Source organism: Anomaloglossus baeobatrachus, chromosome 6 (assembly GCF_048569485.1).
Source record: "Anomaloglossus baeobatrachus isolate aAnoBae1 chromosome 6, aAnoBae1.hap1, whole genome shotgun sequence".
Lineage (NCBI taxonomy): Eukaryota > Metazoa > Chordata > Amphibia > Anura > Aromobatidae > Anomaloglossus > Anomaloglossus baeobatrachus.
In genome coordinates this window covers 228,536,874-228,563,898 of record NC_134358.1, presented here as the reverse complement: position 1 = coordinate 228,563,898, position 27,025 = coordinate 228,536,874, and the positions used below count along the sequence as shown (strand labels likewise).

The window sequence follows — 27,025 nt, the reverse complement described above, 5'->3', positions numbered from 1 at the left end:
GACCCTTATTCTCATGTATCTTCCCAGTTTCATAGCCATATAGGCAATTTGTAAAACTGTGATTTGAAATCCTTAATTTGCACATGAGATTTGGGTTCATTTTCGTAATTGTTATGACTTATGACACATGACTGTTATGCACCACTGCACAATTCACTTGGTGGTGGGTTAGGGTCAGGAGTTGTAACAGGGGCAGATAGGGCTAGCCGCCGAGGAACGGGGGGCACCCAAAAAATTAAGGTGCTTTTGACCTCCGTTGTTAGGTAGGGAATAACATCAGGGATTATCAGACCCCCTATCTCATCCTCATAACTATCAGTGACTCGCCCACCCCAGGGCTATGGGACACCCGGTGCTGGGCCGGACTAGTCCGGTGGTAGTCAGTGGTGGCTGGGCCCGGCTCCGTGGCCCTGGTGGGTGTCAGTAGAATATGTGGCTTGCTTGTTAATGTTTGTGTTCGTGACGCCACCTGTGGTATGCGGCTAATAAGCCGCCGCTGCTGTGTGAGGCCACCGGGATGATGTGATGGCAGCTATGGTGGTACTGCTCCCCACAGGTGGAGCAATGCCCGGGGCACAGTTGGTGCTTGTAAGTGTCTATGCAGATGGAATAACAGAGACGAGTCCAAAGGTGCAGTTCCAGTTCTTTTACTCACAGTTTCCGTCACAGTTGCAGGGACCCTCAGATTGCTGGGACCACTGTCAGGGACCTCCGTCAGTTCTGGATGATTCAGAGCGTGAAATCCGGTTCCCTCTCTTTAGTGTCTCTTTTTCTGCTGTCTTCACTAGCCTTGCCTTAGGTAGATGGACTTGGCTTGGCCTCCATTACAGCCTCCAGGCTGGGGGGTCACCTGTCGGCTGATTACCCCTTTTCTGAAGGTCTGCACTGGGTTCTGGCCCTGGGAGCTTGCAATTCCCTGGGCCTCGGTTTTTACTGTCTGGAGACTGTCTTTTCACTCCTCCAGTTTCTAGGGACCGTCCCCTGTCGCAGCTGATCACTCCACCGATGTCACTGTGGAACGGGCCACCGCAGCCTGCAGCTACCCGTAGCGCCTCTGGGCCCTCGGCAGCGGTACCCAACAAGGACTGCTCGTGGTACCTACAGGACTACCCGCGGCCCTGTGACCCTTTCTTTCCTTCTCTTCTTTCTCCTCCTTGCCTGCCTCAGCAGGCCTCCTCCTCCCTCCTTTCTCTCGTTCTTCTCCTCCAACTACATGCTGCTTCTCTCACTCCCTGAGGTAAACTGAAACTAACTTGACCTTCCTTTCTCTATCTGCTCTCTGGTGGCTCCTCCCACCTCCCCAGTTGCTAAGCTACCACCCTATGGGAGCAGGGATGGGTCTTACAGCCCCTCTCAGCATGCAGCATGGGAGGGTTGCCTGCCACTTTCCCTGGTCCTGTGTGTCCCTAGCAATGGGTGTAGTGTGGATTTACCAGGGGACCGGAGTTCACTCTCTTCCTCTCCCAGAATGGGGCATCACACCGCTGATGGGGTGCAATGACCTGTGGCGACGGAAGCCTCAGGGGCGCCACACTCCCCCACAGCAAATCCCAGCACGTCCTCGGGCTGAAAAACAACAAAAACATGTGGAGAAACTGCAAAATTTTTGTTATGCAAAACATAAAACAATAAAACATTTCTTCCCTTTATGGGAGGCACATATCAGTGAACGTTGCGAACTTCTTATAAAGAAAACTCTAAGTGTGCACTTCCAGTCCATTGCACGGTTTGGCAAATCCCCCATAATTCTGGTAGGGGGCACAACAGGTGCAACTAATTACATTTTTGGCTACAACAAGTCCAGTAGCCCGGCAGTTCGTTTCTTTCAATCAAACAAAATGACATAATCAACCAGCCATTAAGTCCAATGGCCTGGTTACATAGGACACATAAACAACATACCAGCCACTAAGTCCAGTGGCCTGGTATGACATGCCATACATTTCCACCGGGGCCCACATTCCAGTTCAGTGGCCCGGTAGCACATAACATGGGGGGGGTGACGTCTTCACAAAGAATCAGGGGCAGCACAGCAGGAAAGGGTGTCATCTTCGAAAAGAATGAGGGGCAGACAGGGGCTATATACAGTTCAGCATCTCTTCATCTTTACTCTTCATTGCAGGGGTCCTTCTTTGGCAGGGCCCTGGGCACTGGTCACTGACCTTCTGCGAGGCGCTGCAGCCTGGATAGAAGTAGGGCTGCTTGCAGGCACAACACTGCGTTCCAGCAAAGGGCTGCTTGTTTGCAGGGGGCTGTTGCTGTGATCTTTGGTGTCCTGCTTTGACCGTGCACCTTGCATCAAACAAGCCATGGAGATCCGGGTCTGTGTCTCCTGCGTGGCTGTAGCAGGCCTGCTGCAAGATGCTGCGGCCTGGGCCTGCTCTGAGGTAGTGCTGCTGGCTTGCAGGGGGTTACCAGCCATACGGCGCCACTCTGGCTCTTCTGGGGCTGCCTCCTTGTCTTGGCGGGCCGCGCCTGGCATGGCGGCGGCCTGGGTTGGAGTCGCTGCTGCGGTGAGATCTTGGCGGGCCGCACCTGGCGTAGCTGCGGCCCGGATCGGCGTCGCCGTGTCGGGCGTCTCTCCAGGGACCGCGGGCATGGCAGCGGGGGTTGGGGCTCTCGCGCCAGCAGGGGCATTAAATGACTCACCCCTCAGTTGCATCTCCGGTGTTCTGGTGGTCGCTGCCTTGCTGCAGGGTGCTGGTATCGGAGCTGCGGTCGTGGCACGCGCGCCTGCAGGAGGACCGGGCAGGAACCCCACCTGGCAATCCGGGCTCCGCCGGCTGGGGGTGTCACTCTCTTTACCCGGCTCTGCAGCGGCGGCTGGATCTTCTCCGCTCTCCAGGACGCAGGACACAACCCGGTTCTGAGGTGCGTGTCCCGGCTCGGCCACTCCTCCTCTGGCCGCTCGTTGCTCGGCGTCCATCCTTTTAGCTTCTTCACACGCCATCTTTTCTTCCCCCGCCTTCTATGGCGGGCACCGCTTCGCGCGCTTTTCTTGGACAAGGGGGCGGGGCTTCTCTTTGCGCCCTTTCTTCTTGCACGCCCCCCTTCTTCCCGCTCTCAGCAGCGCTAATGGCGGCGGTTTCTCAGTAAAGTACACAGTCTGTCACACGGTTCTTCAGGCGCACAGTACCCGGTTAGACCGGGCACGAAATCCTGTTCGTGACGCCAAAAGTTGACTCGCCCACCCCAGGGCTATGGGACACCCGGTGCTGGGCCGGACTAGTCCGGTGGTAGTCAGTGGTGGCTGGGCCCGGCTCCGTGGCCCTGGTGGGTGTCAGTAGAATATGTGGCTTGCTTGTTAATGTTTGTGTTCGTGACGCCACCTGTGGTATGCGGCTAATAAGCCGCCGCTGCTGTGTGAGGCCACCGGGATGATGTGATGGCAGCTATGGTGGTACTGCTCCCCACAGGTGGAGCAATGCCCGGGGCACAGTTGGTGCTTGTAAGTGTCTATGCAGATGGAATAACAGAGACGAGTCCAAAGGTGCAGTTCCAGTTCTTTTACTCACAGTTTCCGTCACAGTTGCAGGGACCCTCAGACTGCTGGGACCACTGTCAGGGACCTCCGTCAGTTCTGGATGATTCAGAGCGTGAAATCCGGTTCCCTCTCTTTAGTGTCTCTTTTTCTGCTGTCTTCACTAGCCTTGCCTTAGGTAGATGGACTTGGCTTGGCCTCCATTACAGCCTCCAGGCTGGGGGGTCACCTGTCGGCTGATTACCCCTTTTCTGAAGGTCTGCACTGGGTTCTGGCCCTGGGAGCTTGCAATTCCCTGGGCCTCGGTTTTTACTGTCTGGAGACTGTCTTTTCACTCCTCCAGTTTCTAGGGACCGTCCCCTGTCGCAGCTGATCACTCCACCGATGTCACTGTGGAACGGGCCACCGCAGCCTGCAGCTACCCGTAGCGCCTCTGGGCCCTCGGCAGCGGTACCCAACAAGGACTGCTCGTGGTACCTACAGGACTACCCGCGGCCCTGTGACCCTTTCTTTCCTTCTCTTCTTTCTCCTCCTTGCCTGCCTCAGCAGGCCTCCTCCTCCCTCCTTTCTCTCGTTCTTCTCCTCCAACTACATGCTGCTTCTCTCACTCCCTGAGGTAAACTGAAACTAACTTGACCTTCCTTTCTCTATCTGCTCTCTGGTGGCTCCTCCCACCTCCCCAGTTGCTAAGCTACCACCCTATGGGAGCAGGGATGGGTCTTACAGCCCCTCTCAGCATGCAGCATGGGAGGGTTGCCTGCCACTTTCCCTGGTCCTGTGTGTCCCTAGCAATGGGTGTAGTGTGGATTTACCAGGGGACCGGAGTTCACTCTCTTCCTCTCCCAGAATGGGGCATCACACCGCTGATGGGGTGCAATGACCTGTGGCGACGGAAGCCTCAGGGGCGCCACATCAGCATATTAATTCAATACAGTAGGCGGGGCACACCCCTTGTCCCCTGTCCTCCTTCAAGACCTTATTCAGTTATCACTAAGCACGACTTGTTGATGTCCTTACTTCTGGATATTATTCCAGAAATTAGTATTATTTTAGTATTTTAATAGTATTAATATAAGTGACGTTTTGGAGAGATTTTTTTCTGGTTTTCAAGTGATCCTCTATTCTAATATAATTGAAATTGGTTTACACCTTTACACCACCCCCCAGGACTACTCCTCCCATTATACTCCTCTTTCCCCAGGACTACTCCTCCCATTATACTCCTCCCATTATACTCCTCCTATTATACTCCTCCTATTATACTCCTCTATGAGCGGTTCGCAGCATGGGGGATGGAGCATGATGGGGAGTGCAGCATGGGGGATGGAGCTCGATGGGGGGTGCAGCATGGGGGGTGCAACATGGGGGGTGGACCACGATGGGGGGTGCCCAGAATGGGGGGATGAAACACGATGGGGGGTGCACAGCATGGGGGATGGAGCACGATGGGGGGTGCATCATGGTGGATAGAGCACGATAGGGGGTGCGCAGCATGGGGGATGGAGCACGATGGGGGGTGCGCAGCATGGGGGATGGAGCACGATGGGGGTGCGTAGCATGGGGGATGGAGCACGTTGGGGAGTGCAGCATGGGGAATGGAGCAAAATGGGGGGGTGCAGCGTGGGGGATGGAGCACGATGGGGGGTGCCCAGAATGGGGGGATGAAACATGATGGGGGGTGCGCAGCATGGGGGATGGAGCACGATGGGGGGTGCGCAGCATGGGGGATTGAGCACGATGGGGGGTGCGCAGCATGGGGGATTGAGCACCATGGGGGGTGCGCAGCATGGGGGATTGAGCACGATGGGGGGGTGCAGCGTGGGGGATGGAGCACGACGGGGGGTGCCCAGAATGGGGGGATGAAACACGATGGGGGGTGCGCAGCATGGGGGATGGAGCACGATGGAGGGTGCGCAGCATGGGGGATGGAGCACGATGGGGAGTGCGTAGCATTGGAGATGTGTTACGAGAGGGAAACGGGGAAGCGTGCCAAGATGGGAAATGGACAGCTTCCGCCGGTCAAGGTCCACTGTGCGGTGTAAGGGACCGCTGCTATGGTCAGGAAAGAGTGAGCGGGTTGCTGCTAGTGATCGTCTGGAACGTCACAGACGATCTATGTACACCGGTCCGCCCTAACCCGTGAGGGTTGTATGGCTCGGGGCTTCTCGTACGGTGTACCTGTTGCACGGGGACGCACAGAGGTGCCTACACACGTGTGCCAGCGGGGGTCACAGGATATGGCACGAGGGTAGCACAGAGGTGCCCACGCACGTGTGCTTTCAATAACCAGGTGAGTCCGATGGAGACTCAAGGAGCTCACCTGGGACAGGAACACGGCCTGTTGAAGGAGATACTGCCGGAGCAGCAAGGCAGGAACACGGCCTGCAAACCAGGTGCTGCCTGAGCAGCAAGGGCAAAGCCCACGAAAGACAATAATGCCTGAGCAGTGGCGTGGCAGCATGCTGCCAGACATCCAAACATAGAAGGACGGTCGCACGCCGCCATGATGGCAGGGGGAGCTTTTAAGGAGGTGTAGCTCCACCCAAGGGCGGGCGCGAGATGGACGTGACCCAATCAGGATTCGTGACGTCTTGGCCCGGCCAGTCAAGATTCAGCACACCACCAGCCTCGTTATCGGGCCGTGTGATATCAGTGAGCGAATCAGAAGACGTCACGTGGGGCACATACTCATCTTCCTGCCTCTGGGTCATAAAGGCGGGATCCTCGGTTTCACAATGTGCAGAGATAAGGGAAGTCTTGCTGCTTCCCTGATTATCCATCCTTTGCACACTGCGCACCCTCCCCGACCCTCTGTGATGCTGAGCAGGAGGGCCCGTGGCAGACAAGGGATGGGAGACCACTCCATTCCTTGCAAGGGGAGAACCACTAGGTGTCACCCTTCCGCTGCGTCTCCAAGGAGGCAACTCCTGAAGACTGCGCAGTCTCCCAGACCTTTGGTGCTGCTGAGCAGGAGGGCTCGCGGCAGACAAGGAATGGGGGACCACCTCATTCCTTGCAACAGGAGAGCCACGAGGTGTAACAAGATGGAGCACGATGGGGAGTGCAGCATGGGGGATGGAGCACGATGGGGGGGTGCAGCATGGGGGATGGAGCACAATGGGGGGTGCCCAGAATGGGGGGATGAAACACGATGGGGGGTGCGCAGCATGGGGGATGGAGCACGATGGAGAGTGCGCAGCATGGGGGATTGACCATGATGGGGGGTGCCCAGAATGGGGGGATGAAACATGATGGGGGGTGCGCAGCATGGGGGATGGAGCACGATGGGGGGTGCGCAGCATGGGGGATGGAGCACGATGGGGGGTGCGCAACATGGGGAATGGAGCACGATGGGGGGTGCGCAGCATGGGGGATTGAGCATGATGGGGGGTGCCCAGAATGGGGGGATGAAACACGATGGGGGGTGCGCAGCATGGGGGATGGAGCACGATGGGGGGTGCGCAGCATGGGGGATGGAGCACGATGTGGGGTGCCCAGAATGGGGGGATGAAACACAATGGGGGGTGCACAGCATGGGGGATGGAGCACAATGGGGGGTGCGCAGCATGGGAGAGGGAGCACGATGGAGGGTGCGTAGCATGGGGGATGGAGCATGATGGGGGGTGCGTAGCATGGGGGATGGAGCACGATGGGGAGTGCAGCATGGGGGATGGAGCACGATGGGGGGGTGCAGCGTGGGGGATGGAGCATGATGGGGGGTGCTCAGAATGGGGGGATGAAACACGATAGGGGGTGCGCAGCATGGGGGATGGAGCACGATGGGGGGTGCGCAGCATGGGGGATGGAGCATGATGGGGTGTGCGCAGCATGGGGGATTGAGCATGATGGGGGGTGCGCAGCATGGGGGATGGAGCACGATGGGGGGTGCGCAGCATGGGGGATGGAGCATGATGGGGGGTGCGCAGCATGGGGGATTGAGCATGATGGGGGGTGCGCAGCATGGGGGATGGAGCACGATGGGGGGTGCACACCTCTCCCCAAAACACATACACACCACCACACATGCACCGCACAACACACCACACTGGGAACCACAGACACCCACACACACAGACAACGCTGCACACACACAACACCCAATGCGGCACACACAAACATATGCACATACTGCACAACACACACATTGCACAAAACATACCTCCCCCCAAAACACTCACACGCACCCCACACACACATACAACGCTACAGACACACAGTGCTCCACAAACAACACTGCTCTCACACACCCCCAGACCCAGACAACACCCAGAACATTTACAGCGCCCTACACAAACACACTGGCAACTACACACAACAATATATATATATATATATATATATATATATATATATATAAAACAAAAATCATACATTAACTACACAATACGTAAATTCTAGAATACCCGATGTGTAGAATCGGGCCACCTTCTAGTATACTGTGTATGTATATATATATATATATATGCTATATATATACCATATTTTTTTGATTATAAGACGCACTCTTCTTCCCAAAAATTTGGTGGGTTGTTTTATAAGCCCAATGTAGCTTACCAGGGCATGGTGTAGAGGAGTTACAAGAGGCAGGTGCGCTATTCTGTGAGCAGTGCCGATGCTGCGGGTGGTGCTGATGCTAATGTCGGGCTGTGAGGCAAGGGCCATCCTGAAAATGCCAACAGTGCGGGATTCAAATAATGGCGCCTGGAGTCAGTGCATGCGCAGATTGAGCTCTCCACTCACGATATCATCTGTGCATGTGTCACCCCTGGTCCATTGATCTCCCGGCAGCAGACGTAAGGAAAATGGAGCCCGGAAGTGGCACGTGTGCACATGAGATCTCGGCTCATCACTAAGCCAATAGCTCAATCTGCACACGCACCGACTCCGGGCACCTTTCTTTAAAACCTTTCTTTAAAGTTTCTGTATGCCCCTGCCTCACAGTGCCTGCAGTGAGCATTCAGGACACCCGCCGCACCACCTGCAGCATTGCCCATTGCTGTACTCCACCACTGCCCCTGCCTCCTGTGACCCCGCTCCACCACCGCTGCCGACCCCCCGGTAAGACACCACCGGATTATAAGATTATAAGGTGGGCCCCATTTTTTTACCTTTTTTTTCTCTAAATTTGGAGTGTGTCTTATAATCTGGTGTGTCTTATAAGATGAAAAGTGTGGTGTGTATATATATATATATATATATATATATATATACAGTTAGGTCCAGAAATATTTGGACAGTGACACAATTTTCGCGAGTTGGGCTCTGCATGCCACCACATTGGATTTGAAATGAAACCTCTACAACAGAATTCAAGTGCAGATTGTAACGTTTAATTTGAAGGTTTGAACAAAAATATCTGATAGAAATTGTAGGAATTGTACACATTTCTTTACAAATACTCCACATTTTAGGAGGTCAAAAGTAATTGGACAAATAAACCAAACCCAAACAAAATATTTTTATTTTCAATATTTTGTTGCGAATCCTTTGGAGGCAATCACTGCCTTAAGTCTGGAACCCATGGACATCACCAAACGCTGGGTTTCCTCCTTCTTAATGCTTTGCCAGGCCTTTACAGCCGCAGCCTTCAGGTCTTGCTTGTTTGTTGGTCTTTCCGTCTTAAGTCTGGATTTGAGCAAGTGAAATGCATGCTCAATTGGGTTAAGATCTGGTGATTGACTTGGCCATTGCAGAATGTTCCACTTTTTTGCACTCATGAACTCCTGGGTAGATTTGGCTGTATGCTTGGGGTCATTGTCCATCTGTACTATGAAGCGACGTCCGATCAACTTTGCAGCATTTGGCTGAATCTGGGCTGAAAGTATATCCTGGTACACTTCAGAATTCATCCGGCTACTCTTGTCTGCTGTTATGTCATCAATAAACACAAGTGACCCAGTGCCATTGAAAGCCATGCATGCCCATGCCATCACGTTGCCTCCACCATGTTTTACAGAGGATGTGGTGTGCCTTGGATCATGTGCCGTTCCCTTTCTTCTCCAAACTTTTTTCTTCCCATCATTCTGGTACAGGTTGATCTTTGTCTCATCTGTCCATAGAATACTTTTCCAGAACTGAGCTGGCTTCATGAGGTGTTCTTCAGCAAATTTAACTCTGGCCTGTCTATTTTTGGAATTGATGAATGGTTTACATCTAGATGTGAACCCTTTGTATTTACTTTCATGGAGTCTTCTCTTTACTGTTGACTTAGAGACAGATACACCTACTTCACTGAGAGTGTTCTGGACTTCAGTTGATGTTGTGAATGGGTTCTTCTTCACCAAAGAAAGTATGCGGCGATCATCCAACTGTTGTCATCCATGGACGCCCAGGCCTTTTTGAGTTCCCAAGCTCACCAGTCAATTCCTTTTTTCTCAGAATGTACCCAACTGTTGATTTTGCTACTCCAAGCGTGTCTGCTATTTCTCTGATGGATTTTTTTTTTTTTTTCAGCCTCAGGATGTTCTGCTTCACCTCAATTGAGAGTTCCTTAGACCGCATGTTGTCTGGTCGCAGCAACAGCTTCCAAATGCAAAACCACACACCTGTAATCAACCCCAGACCTTTTAACTACTTCATTGTTTACAGGTTAACGAGGGAGATGCCTTCAGAGTTAATTGCAGCCCTTAGAATCCCTTGTCCAATTACTTTTGGTCCCTTGAAAAAGAGGAGGCTATGCATTACAGAGCTATGATTCCTAAACCCTTTCTCCGATTTGGATGTGAAAACTCTCATATTGCAGCTGGGAGTGTGCACTTTCAGCCCATATTATATATATAATTGTATTTCTGAACATGTTTTTGTAAACAGCTAAAATAACAAAACTTGTGTCACTGTCCAAATATTTCTGGACCTAACTGTATATATATATATATATAATATATATATATATATATTTATATATATATATATATATATATATATATATATATATATATATATATATATATATATACACTATCTGTACTACCCGGTTCGCTCGGGTCAATAACCGCTGTTAACAACATAGAATGTATTAACAAAAATGTATTCTGCACACAAAAACCACAAAACAAATAGATAGAAATGTAATTATTAAATTGTTGCCTATATTAACCAATCAGAGCTCAGATTAATTAACTGTAGCAAAATAGAAGCTAAGCTGTGATTGGTTGCTATTGGCAGCCTGATAAATCTCCAGGCAACAGAAAGCCCTCCCCCTTGACAGTATATATTAGCTCATTAGCTCACACATACACAAAATAGACAGGTCATGTGACTGACAGCTGCCGTATTTCCTATATGGTACATTTGTTGTTCTTGTAGTTTGGCTGCTTATTAATCAGATTTTTATTTTTGAAGGATAATGCCAGACTTGTGTGTGTTTTAGGGCGATCATGTGGCGAGGTTGGTGTATGTGTGGTGAAATGTGTGCTGAGGGTAGTATATGTGTTCAAGTACGTGGTTGTGTGTGGCGCATTTTGTGTGTGTGTTCATATCCCCGAGTGTGGTGAGTATCCCATGTCGGGGCCTCACCTTAGCAACTGTACGGTATATACTCTTTGGTGCAATCGCTCTCATTCTTTAAATCCCCCTTGTTCACATCTGGCAGCTGTCAATTTGCCCCCAACACTTTTCGTTTCACTTTTTCCCCATTATGTAGATAGGGGAAAAATTGATTGGTAAATTGGAACGCGTGGTGTTAAAATTTCGCCTCACGACATAGCACCCGCCGCTGACCGGGATAGTAACTGTTTCTCTGTTTCTCTCCCATTCTCTGTCTGTCTCCCCCTCTGTATATATCTTTCTGTCTCTCTCTCTATCTCTTTGTCTGTCTGTCTCTTTCCCTGTCTGTCTCTGACTGTCTGTCTATTTCCCGGTCTGTTTATCTCTTTCCTTGTCTATCTATCTCTGTCACTTTCCCTGTCTGTCTCTTTCCCTCTCTTTCCCTGTCTGTTTCTTTCCCTGTGTCTGTCTTTTTGTCTGTCTCTTAACCTGTCTCTCTTTCCCTCTCTTTCCCTGTGTCTCTTTCCCTGTCAGTCTGTCTCTTTGTCTGTGTCTGTCTCTTTGTGTCTGTCTCTTACCCTATGTCCGTTTCTTAGCCTGTCTGTGTCTGCCTCTTTCCCTGTCTGTGTCTGTCTCTTTCCCTGGCTGCATTGTGACACGCCAACATTCCATATAAGGGCATGGCTGCGCATTCTTCTGAAGTTCTGGCTGCACTGTGGCTCCCAGCTCCATTCGCTTTAATGGAGGCAGGTTTTTTCGTGAATAACTGTAAAGAGCGGGGTTAAAATTTCCCCTCAAAACATAGCCTATGACGCTCTCGGGGTCCAGAAGTGTGAGTGTGCAAAATTTTGTGGCTGTAGCTGCGACGGTGCAGATGCCAATCCCGGACATACGCACGCACACACACACACACACACACACATGCACACACACACACACACACACACACACACATACATACACACACACACACACACACACATTCAGCTTTATATATTAGATATATATACATATATATATTATTATAATAAATGAATACACTGTTGGCGGTAAATATACTGTTCAGTAGGTTATGGGGCACCTATTTTACTATTTGGAGGGCTATGTAGGGGGCTATTATACTATTGGGAGGCTTTGTGTGGGACAATTATACTGTTTGGAGAGCTGTGCAGGGGTCATTATTTAGTTTGCGGGGCTATATAGGGGCATTATAATGTTTGGAGGACTACGTAGTGATGTCATCGCAATCGCAGCATTGAGACGTCAGAGCTCAGACGCAGTGGGAGATTGAGGGAGGAGGGAGCCGACGATTCCATGTTTCATCATTGCTTTCAACTTTATCCAGGATGCCGATACAGTTGAACATGCAATGCCAAGTTGGGGGGAAGAGTCAGGTGCTGACAAGGCCACCGACTTATGGGTCCCATAGCAACCACGTGGCCTGTCGCTACTGCACATGGGACCGATTTACCCAAGAATTGAGATTATGGAGAATGAAATATCAGTCCAAGATGAAAAAAAAGCTGATTTCTTCTAATAAGATATATTGCAAAGTTTGTTATTTTCAATGTAGTATTGATTTATGATAAAAAAAAATATAACAACAGTTACTCTTTAATGGTAATCTTTCACATTGACATGGGCTAAGGTAAATCATTTCCGTAAATGTCATTAATTAATTGTTGTCCACTGTGTTAATGAGAGGAAGACGTATGAAGCTCATCCTCATTGAGACCTCATTAAATATTTCTGCTTAAGGCTACTTTCACACATCAGTTTTTTGCCATCAGGTACAATCCGGAAAAAAAAGGATAAAACGGATCCGGTATCGCATCCGGTTTATCCCCATAGACTTGCATTGTAACCGGATTGTACCTGATGGCTTTGCGGTGCATCCGTTTTTTTCCGGATGCGGCAAAATAATTAAATGCGGCGGCCGGATAGAACGTATCATGTAACGTTTTTTTGCCCCTTAAAAAAACCGCATTCTGCCGGATCCGGTACAATGCGGCATTGTATACAATGGTTGTCTATGCATGCCGGATCCGGCGCAATGCGGTTTAAACCGGATGCGGTGACCGCATCCGGTTTGGTAAACAGAGCATGCGCAAATTTTTTTTTTTTCATCATCACAAAACTTATAAAAGGATCCAGCACATTCTACACACCTCCTGCCGTTGGTTCCTGACTTCAACTTCTGCTGTCCTCCAGTCCAGTGCTCCAGGGAAGAGGTATGTCCACAGTACTGTCCACAGATAAGTGTTGTGAGCTGCGTACATGTACTTAGACATTTTTTTTTCTTTTTTTACAGGTGCAGTGTTGCGGTAGTATTTTGGACAGCCAGTTGCTGAGTACGGTTCGCTTCAGTGACAGTGCGAAGTTATTTGGAGGAGAGTGTTCCTGAGGTAATGTCCACAGTACTGTCCACAGATCACTGCTGTGAGCTGCGTACATGTACTTAGACATTTTTTTTTCTTTTTTTACAGGTGCAGTGTTGCGGTAATATTTTGGGCCAGCAAGTTGGTGTGCGAGGCCTGTAATAAAAAAAATGTCGTCTTCTGGTAGCCCGCCCTCCGGTTCACAAACTGAGGTATATTTTTTTTTTTTGGGGTTTTTTTTTTTAAAAAAAAAAAAAATTTTTTAAATAAACGACATTTACACAGGTGGCCGAAACATCACAGGAGATGCTGCCAGAAGAGGACGGAAGGGGTGGAGAAATACACGGAGCGGGCGGTCATAGTGTAAGTTTCATACAGGAATTGTTTACCACAGCACACCAAACACATAAGTAAATAATGTTTTGTTTTTTTTTCTTCACTAAAGGCTTCAACTTCTAGGGCTCACGATAGAGCTCCCCCAAGACCGTCCCAGGGTCGTCGTCGAGGTGGCGGTGGTCATAGTGTAAGATTTTTTTTTTTTTTTTTTTTTTTTTTTCCATGTCAGTGTGAATTTATGTCTATTTTTTATTTTTTTTTTCTTTCTTTGAACAGGCATCACAGCGTGCTCCCGATTCTGACGGTGAGGAGGCCGGATTTATCAACATCGACCTCCTCATCGATGAAGTTAGAGAGAGGGAGCCGCTGTGGAACATGGCTGACCGCCGCCACGCTGATTCGATCGTAACCCGTCGACTCTGGGACGAGGTATGCCACGCAGCGGTAGAAGGTTGGGGGGAGCTCAATTCTCGTGGCCAGAAGAAACAGCGTAAGTATTCACAGTTCAGTAGGTTATGCTGCAGGATGTAATGTGTTGTATACTAACCACTTTGTGCTTTCCACTTTCAGGTGACAAACTTCAGAAGCGGTGGCGGTCTATCAGGGATCGCTTCAAAAAGGAGTTGAATCAAGAGATGCAGGCCCCGAGTGGATCCGGAGGACGCAGATCGAAGTACCGTTACTTTAGAGCGTTGTCGTTCTTCCGGACAACTATGGTGTGCAGAAGGTAAATATTCCACACAATATGTACAAAGTATAATATTTTATGTCTGATTTTTTTTGCCTTTTTTTTTATTCAGTGGCACTGTATAGCAATTAAATTAATTATTGTTTTGTTTTTCCTCTTTTTACCAGCACCGTCTGCAGCACTCAGGAGCCTGCATCGAACCCGACAGGAGCGATCCCTGAACAGTCCGCCACTGGGGAACACAGGCACAGACCCCACCCATCTGAACCTTCCCTTCCATCGACATCTGTCCCATCCACCTGCGCTGGAGCTTCCCGTGAGACTTCATTACCTGAAGCTGCTGGTGATGAGATAGCTTTTCCCCTACCCCACCCCTCTGACACTGCTGCCCTCAGTAGAACACCTTTGGGTTCTGGGCGTCAGCGTCATAGGGGTCAGGAAAAGAGCTATGCGCCCGAGTTCTTGCATCTAAATGCAGCCTTCCAGAACGCCATTCAATTATTAGCCGAACAAAATCGTTCATCTTTTAGCTTCATAAATGCCAATATGGAAAAAAATACACACGAATTGTGCACGCGTCTGGACAGGCTGCATTTAGATGCAAGTAAATCACCCAATCATTGTTTTTTTCAAGCCGTACTAGAGCGCATGGAAAAGCTATCTCCTGACCAGCAGATGCATGTAATGCAAGCCACACGGCAGGCTCTGGCGCAGGTTTCCTCCCAACCACCTCCACCCACCCCTCCTCCAGCACCTGCCCCCCCTCCAGCCATTGTCCCTACTCCCCCTGCTGCCCAGTACCAGCCTGCTGCCCAGTACCAGCCTGCTGCCCAGTACCAGCCTGCTGACCAGTACCAGCCTGCAGCCCAGTACCAGCCTGCGGCCCAGTACCAGCTCCCAACCACATCTGCCCCTACACTTCCTTCCCACTACCACATCTCGCCTTCCACACCCATCATGACCCCAACTCAAGCCACTAATTCACCCGCCACCTCTTCTGTCTCCCAATCCCTCCACTCCACCCCTCAATCCTTACCAAATCCCATCCCATCTCCTGGTTTCCCTCTTGGTTTCTCAACCACACCTTCACCTTCTGTTACTTCCCCACCACCACCACCAACACCACTTTCCACCCTCAATACTCCAACTGTGCGTGTGTTCCCACCTGTCAGCCCCTCCAGTACTATCTCCACCCCAAGCCCAAGATATACCAATTTATAATTTATGTATGTAATAAAATAAAAGTTTTTTGTTGAAAAGTATTTATTTGTTCTTGTTTTTTTGGGGGGGTAATATTATTTTGCAAGTTAAGTTAATAATAAAGGTAATACAAAAACATAACATGTTGTAATTTGACGGTGTAAAAATTTCAAATTTTTAAAGCGAGTGAAAGATTAAAATTAACAAGGTTAACAAGATATTTTTTAATTTATTTTTAACTATGTTTATTTGTTATAAAACTAAACAAAAATCTTATACCATTTGATCTTGCCAATCTACTCTACCTTCTGGGGACACAAAATAGTCAGCATATTTGTCACGGATTGTTGAACAGGCAACACTACTCCTAAATCCAGGACTGGTGTAGTCAGTCAAAGAGGTGGCTTCCAAACTCTGGTCATCCAAGGACAAAGGTTCCTTTGTTAAAACAAAATTGTGCAGTACCACACATGCTTTCACTATTTCATCAACAGTTTCAATGTTTAAATTAATGGCTGTTAACAACACTCGCCATTTGCTGGTTAGTATCCCAAAGGAGCATTCCACCATTCTTCTGGCTCTGGACAATCTGTAATTATATATTTTTTGTGTTTGCGTCAATCCACGGCTTGCATATGGCTTCAATAGATGTTGGGAGAGTTGAAAGGCTTCGTTGGCCACAAAAACAAAGGGCATTGGGGGCTCACATGTGCCAGGAAGAGGTCTTGCAGGAGGGAAATCAAAAGTATTCCCATAGATTCGCCGCCCCATTGGGGACATTTTAAAGACCTGCGAGTCATTGGATCTCCCATATGCGCCAATGTCCACTGAGATAAATTTGTAGTCCGCATCCGTTATTGCCATTAGGACAATTGAGAAATACTTTTTATAATTGTAGTATTCTGACCCCGAAGCAGCAGGTTTCACAATTCTTATATGTTTGCCGTCCACTGAGCCAAGGCAATTTGGAAACTGACAAATGTTATAGTATTGTTCAGCAATTGCAAGCCATCTGTCCCTGGTGGGCTGGGGGATGAAATCCTCATGGAGGCAATCCCACAAGGCTTGGCAAGTGTCTCTAATGATTCCCGAGATGGTGGAAATTCCTAGTCGAAACTGGTAGTGGAGGGACGAAAGCGACTCTCCAGTTGCAAGGAATCTGTAAAGGAAAGACAATAATTATAAAAAAATAATAGCAAACACATTACAGTTAAAAGTCAATTTACAGGAGGATACAGTTCGAAAAAAAAAAACTTACCTAAGCGTAACCAGCAAACGCTCCTCGGGTGTTATAGAGTAACGGCAGAAGGTGTCCGTTTTACGTATGTTGTCCGCAACAAGGCCAAGGAGGACGTCAAAATTATTCACTGCCATCCGGACATAGCTTGTGAATTTTTCATGGTTTCCACGGAGCTCCAGGTATAGGGTTGAAAACACCCCACGTGTCAGTCTCTGGGCAGTCAGGGGATGGATCCAAAAGCGTCGATGTCGCTGACGCCTCAGTCGCTGTCGCTCCTTTTCTCTGACGATGATAGCCAAGCGATTTGCCTCAAATATAAAATCTGCAGTGATCTTTGTGTAATTTGCAAGAATAGCATCCATGGTTTCTGATTGTCTCTGTCTTCATTCTGTAATATATGCTTCAAAATACTGTATATATACTATATTTTCCCAATAGCCAATCAGAATACGGAACTCGTTAATTGTTTGTTTGTGTTTAAAAAACGGATCCGTAAAAAAACGGACATAACGGATGCAAAACGGATGCAAACCGGACCCACCGGATCCGTTTTTTTCCGGATCCGTCCACAACGGATCCGCTTAAAACCGGATCCGGTGGGTCCGGTTAGCTCCGGTTTGCACAACAAAACCGGAAACGTTGGATACGGCAAAAAAAAGGACTGTACCTGAATACAGAAAACTGATGTGTGAAAGTAGCCTTACTGATTGCTTAATTCTATTTTTGTAGACTTTATCTATGAGGAATTTTCCTTTTTCTTCTTTTTCTTTCCAGCAACGTCTGTAAGAAGGTGGGATGCAAAGAGTACAAGAGTGGTTAAATACTTACTGAAAAAAAGTTCATGATTGCATAAGCTTAAATATCACGCTACTTGTCTCAGCAGAAGAAATCGGAGACTTTTCTACTGCAGCATGTTTTAATTATCTACAAAAAAAAGGAAGGATTTTATCCCAAGGTTCAGGCGTATACATATATCAATGCCTATTTACTCCATCAGGCCAATCAATATCTGAAGCCACTTACTCTCTCACAACAGCCTATGTTTGGTCCAGTGGATGGATGAAAAACTTCCTGGCAGTCAACTCTTGATGGCTTTCACATTTAGTAGAAGAAATCACTCAGCACTGCCACAAACAGCTTGTCTCAGGTGATTTAAAGTCCACACCCCCAAGGATTAGGAAAAGATCACAACTAAACGAGAAAGACATGACCCTGGAATTGTTGACTCCGGTCTTTCCATACTCCACCCCTCCTTTCCCAATTCTTATCTAAAATGACTGCACAGACACCAATTTTTCTTTGGATAATTTTGGCCATAGCAGCCATTTATTAAACAGAAATATATAACAAATAAAAACATTGCAATATGGTAGGGTCCTTGAAGCTACAAACCCTGGGGATTCCTACCAACCGAACCATAAACACCAACTTGCCCCCAGCCGATACCCACACTGGCTCAGGAGCACCAAACGGTAAGGGTTAATCCTCTGTTAACCCAAACCACCCCCAGGGACCCCGACATACCCCGTCGGGAATCCCCACAAAATCACCAGGTGACCAGCCATTCTGCCAATGAGGGGATCCATACCCAGATGGATTCCCCGAACCAATTTTTTAACCAACTTCAAGGACCCACCAATAAAAACCGCCACAACGAGGGCACCTTGATAACCTTCAAGTGCCTGAGACCCCCCGCAACCGCAGCGCCCTCTCGATACCTCCTTGCAGGCCGAGGGACCATAAATCAATCCCCACCGCATTTAAGTGCACCCCGTCTGCCAACCAGAATTCCTCATCCGTCCTTTCCAACTCAACGTGCCTTATCGCTACACCCCCATTACGAGTAACAAACTTCGAAATCGCCCTATTCACTTTTGCCCGCGCCTTGTTCAACCTATCGACCGACCGCGCTTTTCGCCAACACCTTCTCGCCACCATCTCGGACCAAACTATAGTTAGCCGTGGAAATGACACCCATAACCGCAATAAATCATGCTTGATGTCTTTTATCAAAATTCGAAAAGGACGCCCCCCCAGATCATTTCCCCCGACATGTAAGACCAAAACGTCGGGAGGCCTGTCTAAACGGGCATACTTATTCACCTCTTGCAATACCCTGTTCCACCCCAAACCCCTAACCCCCAACCAACGTACAAGAGCCATATCCCTTTCAAAACCTAGTTGTCTCCCGTTTCTTCTTGCATCCGCTCGCTGGGCTCCCCAGTATACATAAGAATGGCCCAGGATCCAAACCAGATACGGGGGGGGGGTGTTTCTGTAATACAAAATGTACAAACAAACAACCATTCAGTTTCCTTATTCCCCAACTTGAAAAACACCCAGTCCACCCCCCCCCTCGCAGCCGCATAACCCCCCGCTCAATTGCCGACGACCGCCTGTGGACGGACATACAACTTAAAACGCTGCGACTTCCACCTACCAATCCGCTTCACAGTCTCTTCCAGCAGACCACACATAGCGGCCTCTGTCGCTGCCCCAATGCGAAAATAATGTGACACAAACGACCTCGGATCTAACCCCAAAGACTTCAAACATGCCCTAAAAACACTTACAAATTGGTATCTAGATAAAAAAGACCCGTCCTCATGACACAACAAGGGGCCATTGAGCTGCGGGCGAATCCTTCCAAAGTTCCCGAAACACTTGAGCGGGCACATCTCCGATGCCATAACCACACCCAAGCGAACTCGCCTACCCACACCTCTGTGATCTGTCTTCGATCTCCGAATCCAGAATTCGATCCCGCCTTCCACGGCGATAATATCACCACGACCCAGGCCCCCGGGAGAAGTCTTACTGGGCAATACCAATTCCCCAATCCGCAACGCCCCAAAAAACGCCAAGGAAAACGCTAACCGGAACAAACTCACCTCAAACTGCGATATACAAACCCCCGCAATGCCCTACCCAACTGCTCCAATAAGCTAAATGATACAGGCCGTCTACCATCCAGCGGCTTGCATCGTTTCCGAAATCCCTTCAAAGCCTGAACCACCGAAAAACTCTTAGTCAAATCCTGTAAACCCCGCAACCGAAAACCAAATGCTAATCCCGCCATAAAGCGATTCACCTTCGCAACTGACCATCCTGTAACCGCTGCCTCCCCCAACCTTTCCAACAGTACTCCCAACTGACCTCCCTCAGCAGACCCACAACCCTGCAACCACTGCTCCCACAGACTCCATGCCGCCTGATACGCCGTCCATGTGGTACCCGACAGGGACGCCCGAATCAGTGGTCCTACTGCCTGAAGACCACGTTCCAAAGCTGTACCGGACACTCCAAGCCGCTGGCCTCTGCCTCTGGCGCGCAAACCCGGAACCGATCCCACTGAAAACGAGAGAGGGAATCGGCTATTAGGTTCTGAACACCTGGCACATGAGCTGCTGTAACGTACGCATTGATTTGCATGCAAACCAGAACCAGCTCCCGTAACACCCGAATAACTGGAGGGGATGATGCTGAAAACTTGTTAATGACCAGCACTACCCCCATATTGTCACAATTAAAGCGAATCTTCTTGTTCGCCAAATGTTCCCTCCACAGATGAAGCGCCACCAATATCGGAAAAATTTCCAAAAGCGCCACGTTCCTCGTCAAGCCTTCCTCAACCCACCTATCAGGCCACCGTTCCGCACACCACTGACCCTGAAAGAAAGCCCCAAAACCTGAGCTGCCCGCCGCATCAGTAAACAGTTCCAAATCAAAATTGTCCTTTACGTCCTCCATCAGCAGCGAACGACCGTTGTAATGCTCCAAAAACTGTCCCCAAACTGCTAAGTCCGCTCTGTGTTCCGCCGATAAACGAACGTAATGGTGCGGAGCAAGCACCCCCGCCGTGGCACCAGCCAGTCGGCGCGAAAAAATTCGCCCCATTGGCATTACCCGACACGCAAAGTTAAGCTTTCCCAATAAAGACTGAACCTCCCTTAATTGCAATTTCTTCACATGCCATGCCCTTGCCACTTCGTCTTTTAGCCCGTTGACCTTTTCCTCAGGGAGCCGAACTTCCCAAGCCACGGAATCAATCACAATACCAAGAAAACGTATGCAAGTCGTCGGCCCCGTCGTTTTCTCAGGTGCTAAAGGCACCCCAAAATAAGCCGAAACCCACTCCATTGCCGCTAAAATCCCGGCACACTGCGCCGAGTCAGCCGGACCTACACACAAAAAATCATCCAGGTAATGTACCACTGATGACCAACCCGAAACGTCCCGAACAACCCATTCCAAAAACGAACTAAAAGTCTCGAAAAATGCGCACGAAATCGAACACCCCATGGGCAAACAACGATCTACAAAATAGCCACCCTCCCAACGACAACCCAGCAGCCTAACACAATCCGGATGCACCGGCAATAGCCGAAAAGCCGATTCAATATCAGTCTTAGCCAACAGCGCCCCCCTCCCACATCTCTTTACCCACTTTGTAGCCTCATCAAATGACGTATACACCACTGAGCACAGCTCAGCGGGTATTCCATCATTCACCGACCTGCCTCTTGGGTAAGACAAATGGTCAATAAGCCGGAATTTCCCTGGTTCCTTTTTCGGCACCACCCCCAACGGCGACACCACCAAGTCGGGAAAAGGAAGGGCCCGGAACGGGCCCGCCATTCTCCCCAACGCCACCTCCTTCCTTAATTTTTCCGCCACAACCGCGGCATGCTGGTATGCAGAAACGAGATTCCTGGTTGCCCCCGGAACCTCAAAAACGGGGGCAGGAATCCTGAAACCCTCCCCAAAACCCAACCGCAAAACTTCCGCCTTTTCCCGATCTGGGTACCTATTTAGGTACGGAAGCATCGCGACTAACTTCACTGGCGTCAGACCCTTGGGTATGAGAGCCGCCGGGCTTGGGTTTCCCCTTCCTGAAGCATTTAGACGCTCCGTGGGATGTCCCGTTACAATGGGTGCATAGGTGCTTAAAACGGCACGTGGCCCCAAACTTACACTGCCCGTCGTTGAATTGCCAGCATATACCTGGCTTCTGCGATCCCGCCTGACCCTGCTGACCACTGGTCCCTTGATTTCCTGACTGGCCGGAAGTCCCGGCCCCGCCTTGAAAGGGCTGGCCATACCTAGCCGGTGCCATGACCCGCAACCATAACCCTATATCTTTTTGATCCCATCGTATAGATGGGCGTACGGCCTTCCTCTGACGAAATTGTTCATATATATATTGTCATACCGAAGCCACGTCTGCCCCCCATACACCCTGTAAGCCTCACCTATCGAATCCATGTAACAAAATAGATGAGAACAATTCTCCGGCGCCTTTTCGCCTATCACACTCGCCAAAATAGCGAAGGCTTGCAACCAATTGGTAAACGTCTGAGGGATCAAGCGCCACCGCCGCTTTTCCTCATCCTCTTTCTTACTATCCTCCTTTTTTCCTTTATCCAAGTTAAATTTTGCCAAAGGAAGGAGGGAGAAGATCTCGACATATTCGTCCTTCCAGATCTTTTCCCTCACCTCCTTCTTAAGGTGCGAACCTAAGGGGCCCTCAAAGCATACATAAACCTCCCCACGCACCCTATCATCTAAATGAATCCTGTCCTCCTTATTCTTTTCCGTCTGGACCGACACCGAAACCGGGGAAGAAATACCCGCAACCACGGACTCCCTAACCCCCAGAATGGGCGGATTAACCCACGCCCCCACCGGCGCCGGGGGTTCCCTTGGACCCCCAATTTGCTCCAGCAATGAACGCACGCAACTTAACAGCTCTCCCAGCTCCCCACCCCCCGACGCATACCCACCAACACCGAACGGTACCCCTGGACTTAACCCCGTCTGATCTACTCCTCCCCCTACATTCCGATGAGGAGACAGACACGACACAGAAGCATACTCACCGGGCTGCACTAGGGAAGAGGCCCCGCCAGCCGGACCGCCTGATTCCTGACGTCCATCCACACGATCCGCAGCTTCTTGGCTCCTCCCACCGGATTCCCCGCTGTTAGCCCTTGCCGCCGCAAGGCCGGAAGACCTCTCCGACCCTGTAATATGGGCCTGACGTCCGTCCTGCCAGCCGTCTGCCCCAGAGAGCTGCCTGCGTTCCTCCACACCTTGCCAGTGCAGCTCTCCAGTGCTCCTCCAGGGGGCCCCATCTTCAATCCGGGCCTCTGCTGCTGTAGGCCCTGCGCTCCAGGCCCAGTGCACCACAGATCCCAGCATCCGCGCTCCGCCCCCTCTGCTGGGGCCCGCCTGCTCCTCCATTCTGTCCTGCTGACAGGGCTCAGGGCGCATGGCAGGCACATCGCCCACACGCCCTGCCGCAGCGCCGACATCCCTCGCTGACCGGGCGGTAGCAGACCCCGCCTCCAGCTCCAGCAGAGGCCTGCTGACCGCCGCTGGGCCCAGCCGCACAGTAGAATTCCTCCCAGGCCGGGGCGCACTGGACTTCTTTGCTCGCGGTCCCCGGCCTGGAGGGTCCCTGGAGGGGCTTCTGCAGCGACGCTGGGCCCGGGGAGGCATGTCAGGAGAAAACCGCTGCGGCGGTTTAGACCTACGGGAGCGCCGCTCCTGCAGGGGGGAAGACCCTGCCGCCTCCAGCCTCCCGCCGATGATCCCTGCCACAGTATCCTGCAGCCAGCCAGGGGGATGATCGCCGGCCGCCGCTCTGAGCTGCTCCAGGAGCTGATCCACCGATGCCATAGCAGGTGAGGTAGGGGTACAGGGACTGTCACTTCTGTCCCCAAGAGCGGGAAATGTGCCGCTCCTCCCCCTGCTCATTGTTTTATTTTAAAAACGGGCTCGCTCTCCCCCTCCCCTCATGACACCTTGACCTCCCCACCAATCAAGTGTCATGAGGGCCTCCACAAATGCCCCGGGGGGAGGGGGGGGCAATGCTCCGTCCCTTCTGGAGTGGACAGTTGGGAATTCCTTCTGTTATTATCAGACATAAACGATGCCGCACCAACAGCAACTCCTGGTATATTACGTAGTGAGAATGAATAGGCCTGCTCCACTGATTAATCTCCTGATACATCTGAACTGGTCTCATTTACTCCGACCGCTTCAGAGCATTAAATCCAGCTTGCGGTATACAATATTCTGTGCACTATTTCTAACACGGTCGGCATGCTGGCTCAGTGGTTAGCATGGCAGACTTGCAGCGCTGGGGTCTTGGGTTCAAATCCCACCAAGGACAATATCTGCAAGGAGTTTGTATGTTCTCCCCACATTTCTGAGGATTTCCTCCAGGTTCTTTGGTTTCCTCCCACACGCCAAAGACATACTGATAGGGACCTTAGATTGTGAGCTCCAATGGGGACAGTGTTCCAGATGTATGTAAAGCGCTGCAGAATATGTTAGCACTATATAAAAATAAAGATTTATTTTTTATTTATTTAACACATTATAATACTGTGACGCCCCTGGACTATCAGGTCGTCACAGGGTACTGCACAAACTGCACTTCCGTGCAGCATTCCAAGTCCCTAATGGTTCTGGGTCCCTATCTTATGGTGTTGCCTACAACAGCAAATCAAATTCTAGATACACACTGCCCCACACCCACCAGGCACACCAGTGGATGGCTTGAGTGGAATAGAGTCGCCCACCTAGGGGGTCAGGGAGGGGAGGTGTGGAGTGTAGTCAATTAGTTAGTAGTCAGTGGAGTGTTGGGAAGTAGCCCTTGAGCTGTGAGGAACTCAGAGGAGGTTGGGAGTGGTGGCTCCCAAGAGAAGCTGTCTAGGTTGCAGACTGTGGTCTGGACCTAGAGGAGTCGGACCCCCGGTTGCAGGGGATTGCGGCTAGGTGCCTGGACCTGTCAAGGAAGACGGTCAGCAGCCTGGCACTATCACCATTCCAGGACCGAAGGCACGGCGGGATACACGGACCCTAGGTCGGGGAGAGGCTTCAGGTGACGCGGCAATTAACCTGAGGAGAATGGAGCCTTTATGATTTGTTCCCACCTGCTCCAGAATCGGGGCACTAGCGCAAGGAGGGGTATAGGGCCTTTCAAACAAACGGTCCAGAAAATCCCAAGCATGAGCCCTGAGAGTAGGCTCCCACACTTAGCCACAGTAGGGAGCGGGGCCCGGCAAGTTTCAGATTACTGGGCCACCACGTTGAAGTTAAACTTAGTGCCAGGAGGCAGGTCACAGATCACCTGGCAACACTATAGGGGACAGGACCCGGACAAGCTCCCCTCAAGCGGCAGCGATACCCCGAGATTTGGTTTACCCGGTTTTCATCGTCTGCTTATTGACTGAGTGAGTACCTGAGTGACCCCTGCATCCCACGGCATCCCACCGAGTCCCGGGGCCTTCCCCTACCCGTGGCGGGCAACGTCACTTAGCTGCCCCACTCCATCACCCCGGGTACTCCCAACGGCAGCGGCGGTACTCCCAATTACCGTACACCACGGGTGGCGTCACGAACTATATCTCCCCTGTAAATACCCCCCTCTTCATTCGAGTGTGGCCCCTAGCCCCCAGGTCCGCAGACCCTCGAGCCACGAATAATCACCCCCGGATCCGAGCAGTTCGACCACTGCAGGGGTGGCACAATACCGCTTCACCTCTCCTACAAACTGTTTTTTGATGAAACCAGCAAACAGACTGTGAAAGGAGACAAATTCACCCTGGCTTGTGCTCCAAGACCTCAAACATACTGTCACAGTCTATCTGTGTAGCCTGTGACAATGCTGAGCCTGGACATAGGGATATTAAATGCACTATAATGAGTTGACCTGACATAAAAGCTCCATTGTTAGCCTTCCAATGCTTGACCCTATTGCTCCAAATGTTATGTATCCTTCATTTGATCATAAGGTTACAAAGAATAATGTCATAGAGGTTCCTGGAATTCAAAGACTTATCAGAACTTGTTGAAGACATTAACTCCTATAATAGAATAATTAATCATCTAAAGAAACAAATGCATCCCACTTAATGTATTGTTTGTACCCTATCAGTGACTTGAGCCTCCATGGCCTTGCCAGAAATGTTACTCCAGTCAATGACTAAAATAATATTTCTGGCTTAAGAAATATCAATACTTATGAGGAATTTTATAGGAAGGCATAGCCATGCCCCGTTGCAGTATGACTTCTCCTAAGCTCCACCCATTCTAAAACAAGAAAGGCTGCAGAATTTGGTGAATTGGTTCTGGAACCAGTGGGGAATTACTAAGTAATTTTTTTGTTTTTTAAATCACATTTTTTGCTATTAGCTTAATTTTTTTCAATTCCCCCAAAAAACCTTTAGTACACTACTCACAAAATGTTAGAGATACAGTATTTGCCTTTCGGGTAAAATTTTTGTAAAACAAAAAGTTCATGCTTGGGTGATATTTTATCATGGAAGCCTAATCACAAACAATTTAATGAAAGAAAAACCAACAATAGTGGTGGGTATGCCCCCCAAAATGTCAATGCCGCAATAACTTGTCAAGTGGCATTGAGCATCAATTACAGCTTGACAATGACATCTCCTGCTATTCATAAGTCAAGTTATTGTCTGCTGAGGCATGGCATCCCATTCTTCTTGAAGAGCAGCCCTCAGGTCATTGTGGTTCTAGGATATGGAGTTACGAGCCTTTACATGGCAACTCAGCTGATCCCATGGGTTTTCTATGGGATTCAGGTATGGAGAAAATACAGGCCATTCCATTTGAGGCCCACAGTCTCCAGGAGCCGTTCCCTAATGATGCGAATGATGCAACCTCGATGAGTTGGAGCATTTTCAACCATAAACATGAAATTAGGTCTGTGTTGTTCATGCAGATAGATATTGATGTTATTCAAGTTGTAGGGGCTTGTCACTGTACCATTCACAAACTATAGGGCAGTTCTCTATTGACTAAACACACTTGCCCACACTGCAACACCACCACCACCAAAGGTTCATCTGGTGACAACAATGACTGATGCACAGCGCTCTCCTTGACGTCTCCAACATCATTGGTGACCATCATTTCCCTCAGAGTGAACCAACTTTCATCAGTGAACAGCACTGACGCCTACTGGTCCCTCGTGCAGCAAGAAGATGACGCTTGTGCCTGGTAGTGAGGTCAGGTACCCTTGCAGGTTGTCTAGCATGCAGACCACAAGGATATAAATGGTTTCAAATGGTCTGTGATATTTGGGTGCCTCTCACCTCCCTGAAATGTGCCTGGAGTTGTGTGGCATTCTTCATTCTGTTCTGAACAGCATTCTTCACAATGAAGTGGTCATCAGTGTGGGA

The 27,025-nt window shown here is 49.9% G+C and overlaps 1 protein-coding gene across 1 annotated transcript; it reads left to right on the top strand.

Annotated features, from left to right (window-relative positions):
* Window positions 1-14,315: 14,315 nt before the first annotated feature.
* On the top strand, window positions 14,316-15,589 carry LOC142243869 (uncharacterized). Its single transcript, XM_075316072.1, has 2 exons — window positions 14,316-14,407; window positions 14,536-15,589. Exons 1-2 carry the CDS (start codon window positions 14,316-14,318, stop codon window positions 15,587-15,589), a joined length of 1,146 nt encoding a protein of 381 aa, XP_075172187.1.
* The last annotated feature ends 11,436 nt before the right edge of the window (window positions 15,590-27,025 follow it).